The sequence below is a fragment of the Protomyctophum parallelum genome (assembly GCF_964188405.1).
Source record: "Protomyctophum parallelum genome assembly, chromosome: 21".
NCBI lineage: Eukaryota > Metazoa > Chordata > Actinopteri > Myctophiformes > Myctophidae > Protomyctophum > Protomyctophum parallelum.
In genome coordinates, this window is record NC_139713.1 from 1,619,243 (window position 1) to 1,625,076 (window position 5,834).

Genomic DNA, 5,834 nt, shown 5'->3' on the forward strand with positions numbered 1-5,834 from the left:
AACGTGGGGGAGATCCCTTCTAGCGACGACCACACCCACAGGTGAGATGATTGGTCCGATTAGGACCACGCCCACAGGTGAGATGATTGGTCAGATTAGGACCACACCCACAGGTGAGATGATTGGTCCGATTAGGACCACACCCACAGGTGAGATGATTGGTCCGATTAGGACCACGCCCACAGGTGAGATGATTGGTCCGATTAGGACCACGCCCACAGGTGAGATGATTGGTCCGATTTGTTTGACGACATGGTCAATTTATTTAGTCATAGGTTTAGTCGTCATAGGCAGGGCTGCATTAGCCTGGTAGAACCACTCCCCCTGCTGGACAACATCTGCATTGTGCCAGCTGGGTGAGTCTGGGATCTCTCAGACAGCCACTCAGATCAGCCAACGCAGGGAAGCTGGAAGTACCCTCACTAAAAACGCCGGGACAACAACGCTCCACACGTCCCATACTCTTCTCCCTTCTGGCTCCAAAACTGTGGAATGCACTTCCCATTGCAGTCAGAACTGCAGCGTCACTCCCAATCTTCCGCCGTAGTCTGAAAACCCACCTTTTCAGACTCCATCATGGCCCATAGCACTTACCCTACCCCCTTAGATAGCATCTCTGTAGACTTAGATAGCATTTGATACAGACTTATAGCATGTTATGTAGACAGCACTATAATTGCATTGTATATAGTCATAGCACGCCATAGTACATAATGTATAGCATAGTAGTATATATATATAGTTTATATGTATAGTTTCATTATATAGATATTCCACTGTTACTTTCTTAGCTTACGCATGTTTCTTGATAAATGCTTTTTATGTGATGTATTCCCATGCTTTTGTTCTTGCTTAACCCATTCTGACCGGGCACCCATTTTGGTGTCAGCATCGTGTTATGCTTTAGCTATTTAAAAATAGCAGATCTACAAGCTCATATCGCGCCACCGAGTGGCGCGATACGAGCTTGTAGGTCTGCTATTTTTGAAAAATCGAAGAGCGACTGACATTTTTTAGAATCTGATCTCAGGTCAGAATGGGTTCATCAGACCAGTGTGTGTCCAGTGGAAACCTCGTTATGAATCTGATCTCAGGTCAGAATGGGTTAATGTAAGTCACTCTGGATTAAGAGCGTCTGATAAATGCCTACATTGTAAATTGTAAATTGTAGACAGAGACGATGCACCAGGGCTCGAGATTAGCGGCGTCCCGACGTCCCGGGGACGTTAAAATATGTATTTGGGACGGTAATTATTCTTTACCGGGACGTTTTCGGGACGTAAAGGTGTTTTGCATTGAAAATGCACATATCGTGCGCAACTATTTGCAGCATGAAGACACCACTCTGCATAAATGTCGGCGCAACATTCCGTGCACCGGCACGCTGCAACACTAACAGGCAGAAGTATCACAACAAACTACTACTGCAGAGAGAACCCCGCGAAATTGTTTACAGAATGCTGCTCAATATATGTTGCCAGTATCACTGGCGCGCTTCTAGTACCTTCTACCGCAATGATCAGTGGAGTGGAACAATGGAGCGTTTTTTGAAGAGGAGAAGTCCAGTGAGAGAAAAAGCAAACGACGGAGAACAGCCAGAGACTGACACGAGAGCTGCTTCAAATTCTAAGGTAAAATAATCCAGAGTTGTTAATAATATAGTTCGTTGTAAATGATTGTTCTGCTTGCCAGAGACTCGCACACCCCCTCACACACCCCCACGGCTCCACCACACACCGACTGCACCTGTAGTTTTTTCCCCAAGAATCCTCCCTTCCCCGGGCGCAGAAGGTTATCTTCGCCTCGGGCGTTTCGCATATATCGCATGTGCCAAACAAAACAAAAATGTAATCCATGCATGCTCCCGAGTATTAAAATCACAATCGATTTAATAGTTACGTACTAGGTCAGTTGAGTAAATGTAAACATGATGTTTGACGAGTCACTGTCAATTAGAGACGTGACAGGTCCTTGAGAGACAATGGCGGAACGTAGATATAATGATCCTCGCTCCGCCAACCACTGCACAGTGCAATCTTAAATTGTATCATTTAAAATGATTCACATACAGCGTTATTTTAAATATACTAAATATGTTCCATGCTTAAAAACGAGTATAATGTGTGTGAAAACGTTTCACCTGGGAGCATTTTGACTAAATCAAGTGTATTTTCCTCTATCTACAGAATAATTATGAAGCTGCCAAACGGAAGAGAAGATTTCTTCCAGAGTGGAAGAAATCATATCCATTCATTGCCTTTGACGAGGCAGCTCAACTCATGTACTGCTCTACATGTAGAAGCTGTCAGACTGAGGCCAAGAGCAACAGCCTGTTTCATGGAGTACATTTAAAAATGGTTAAAAGAGGCTATTTCAAGACGTTTCAAGTCATTTAATATTTTTTGTTCTTTTCATGTCACCTGAAAGTAGGGAATCATACAGTAGCTTCAAATTGACATATTGCCTGTTCAGTTTGACCCACCAGTTTTGGAGATATGGCTTATACCTTATAGAGTAATGTTGAGAAAACAGGCTTGAATGGTTCACTTCTGTGGACTCTAACATTACACGTAGATATATGTACATTATTTCATATTTGCATGTCGATTTCAGATTTATTTCAGACATGCTCTAGTATGTGAAGAGTCTGCCTGTACTATTACATTTTGGATAAAACAAATATCCTGTCTTGCGTTTCTCACGTTGGTTTATGGATTCCAATAAATTAAATACCATCAGTAAAGTCTTGACCTTCTTTCTTTCAGCGGGGACCGCTACATGTACCATTGAGCAAACTGTCTCTATCCAGAATATGTGAAAGTGTCCTTTTCATCTCAGTGGTGCCAGTGCATCATCCACACAGGTCACATTAAGTTATTTTGTCTTTGCCAATGGTATACAACCATTACTTGGTGTCTTTTATTTGTTTTCCTCTTTTTTGGGGGGGGGGACGGTATACATTCACTTTGGGACGGTTCAAATTGTGTTTTGGGACGGTTCCGGGACGGTGGTGAAAAAAGTTAGTCTGGAGCCCTGCGATGCACTCCGGAGCGATACGCGGCTGTATGCGGCCGCTAGAGGCGGGATCAACACAAGACTGATGACATATTGAAGCTGTGCCACAGCGCAAATGTAAACACAACCTAACAGGACTACAACTCTAATGTAAACACAACCTAACAGGACTACAACTCTAAATTAGTATGGAGATATCAGATTTTAGTCCCGCTGCTTCCGGGTTCATCGTTTCTGCCTGAGAGATCCCAGATCCAGGCAGTTGGAGGGAACTTGTGAACTCAGTACTGCCGCAATCTGGTGGAGTCAGCTTAGGGGCTGCACATAAGTGGTGCGCCAGTGCGCATGCGCCGTCAAAATTCAAAATGCGCTGTCAATTAAGCGCCGGGAAGCGCTTCTGCGTACCGACAGCCGGGGCCGCCCAGAATGATTATCATGGCCAGAATACTGGCCACACTGTGGCGAGAGCATTTCCCACCGACTGCCACTCAAAGTAGCTGCTACTGGCCAATCACAGCACGTCTTTCACAAGTGCACTGGCCATGGTGGCCAATCACAGCGCGTCCTTAGTCAAACGAGGGAGGATCCATTCCATGCTGCTCACTGCTTGTTTTCCGGGTGCTGGAGCAAGTCGCTGGTGTGCGATGCCGTCTCTCACGGACTGGCACTGCTGCTGCCCAACATGAAGCTTATCAACATGACAACAGCGTGTCCCGACATACTGCGCCTTATTATCGTAAAGTCGGGGTAGTGTACACTGTTTATTTTTGCACCGAGGAGCCATGTGTGTGACTCTGTGTTGACTGTGTACGTCGCCTCGGCTAAAAACAAGAGGGAAGCCTGACGTATGCTTCGCCGTACGACGTGTCGTACGTTAAACAAATAGCTGATCTGCAAGCTCACAACATGTCTCCTCCGCAACACGTTGTGAGCTAGTAGATCGGCTATTTAAATTTAAAAAAAGTATCTAAATATTGCTTTGATGCTCATATTATCCTTAGGAAGTATTAAGAAGTTTGTATTAGAATATGCATATAGGGCAATAAATATCGTTTTGCTATAAGTTATTCATGCATCCCTATTTTATCGAGACGGGTCGCCGCATTTTAGGAGCACCAAGTAACTCCTCTGAGTACTAGACCAACTAACTCCTCCAGGTGCTCCTCTGAGTACTAGACCAAGTAACTCCTCTGAGTACTAGACCAACTAACTCCTCCAGAGCTACCAACCTGCACACATTTTGTGTACCAACCACGCAATTCTAGGCGTATAGACACCTAGAATTGCGTGGTTGGTACACAAAATGTGTGCAGGTTGGTAGCTCTGCTCCTCTGAGTACTAGACCAAGTAACTCCTCTGAGTACTAGACCAACTAACTCCTCTGAGTGCTAGACCAACTAACTCCTCTGAGGACTAGACCAAGTAACTCCTCTGAGTACTAGACCAACTAACTCCTCTGAGTGCTAGACCAACTAACTCCTCTGAGGACTAGACCAACTAACTCCTCTGAGTACTTGACCAACTAACTCCTCTGAGTACTAGACCAAGTAACTCCTCTGAGGACTAGACCAACACAGTTGTGTGCAGCCCTGTTCATAGCTTATAGTTTACATTTAGTTTACATTTAGTTTTCCTCAGTGAAAAAAGGTAGTCGACGAACATTTTTCGTCTTAGTTTTAGTCGACGAAAACAACACACAGCCTCAAACCCCCTCAAGGACCAATGAATGCATTTGTTTATATATATATATATATATATATATATTTTTTACATGCATGGTTTGGTTTCCATGACGACGGTGCCTGTAGGACCAACATTGCTCCGTCTGGCCTGCAGTACCGCTGTCCACCAGCAGGGAGCAGCACTGCTTCTCCCCAGCAGCAGCCAGCCAGCCACACTGTTTAGGGAGGGAGGTGGTGGGGAGGGGGGGAGGGAGGGAGGGAGGGGGGGGGGGGGGGAGGGAGGGGGGGTAGCAAACGGAGGAAAAAAGTGTGTATTTCAGTGAAAACGGTGAAATTGAATTGATTGCTGGGAGAGCAGGATGGCAATAAATCAACAGGAAAGCAAACCACTCGAAAACGCTGTTCTCTTGTTTATCCCGTTGAAACCTGACGATGATCCTACAAACACCTGACCTACAAACACCTGACCTACAAACCCTACAAACACCTGATCTACAAACCCTACAAACACCTGATCTACAAACCCTCATGTTTCTATGTCTGTGGTTCTGAAACATTTTCATGTCAAGGACCCCCAAATATATATATATCTGTAATTGGCCGCCGACCCCCATCTGAAAATATGTGGTTCCAGGGACCCCCCCCTCCCCCCCCTCCCGCCAGAAGCAAAGATTTGAGTTAAAAACGTCCGCTCTGAAATAATATATATATTCAAGATAAAAAAAACAGATCTACAAGCTCGTAGATCTACAAGATCTAGTGCCGCGCTACGAGCTTGTATAGATCTGCTATTTCTCAACAGCTTTTACAGAATGCCATGACGCCTACAGGGTCTTTCCCGCTCAGAATGCCATGACGCCTACAGGGTTTTCCCGCTCAGAATGCCATGACGCCTACAGGGTTTTCCCGCTCAGAATGCCATGACGCCTACAGGGTTTTCCCGCTCAGAATGCCATGACGCCTACAGGGTCTTTCCCGCTCAGAATGCCATGACGCCTACAGGGTCTTTCCCGCTCAGAATGCCATGACGCCTACAGGGTCTTTCCCGCTCAGAATGGGTTATGTCTAAACAGGCGGAATGGAATAAATCTGGGCCTATTTTTCAGTTGGTTTGAAAGCAAATTTGATGATGGAATT

General features: G+C 45.3%; 1 protein-coding gene across 1 annotated transcript in view; it reads left to right on the plus strand.

The window, feature by feature from the left end:
• ap3b1a (adaptor related protein complex 3 subunit beta 1a) overlaps window positions 1-5,834 on the plus strand; it is a 148,190-nt gene that overhangs the window by 115,226 nt on the left and 27,130 nt on the right. Inside the window, exons 26-27 of the mRNA XM_083794337.1 lie at window positions 1-41; window positions 353-356. The exon at window positions 1-41 is cut by the window's left edge and continues 98 nt beyond it. Coding sequence (XP_083650463.1) covers window positions 1-41; window positions 353-356 — 45 coding nt within the window. The remainder of the gene's footprint in view (window positions 42-352; window positions 357-5,834) is intronic.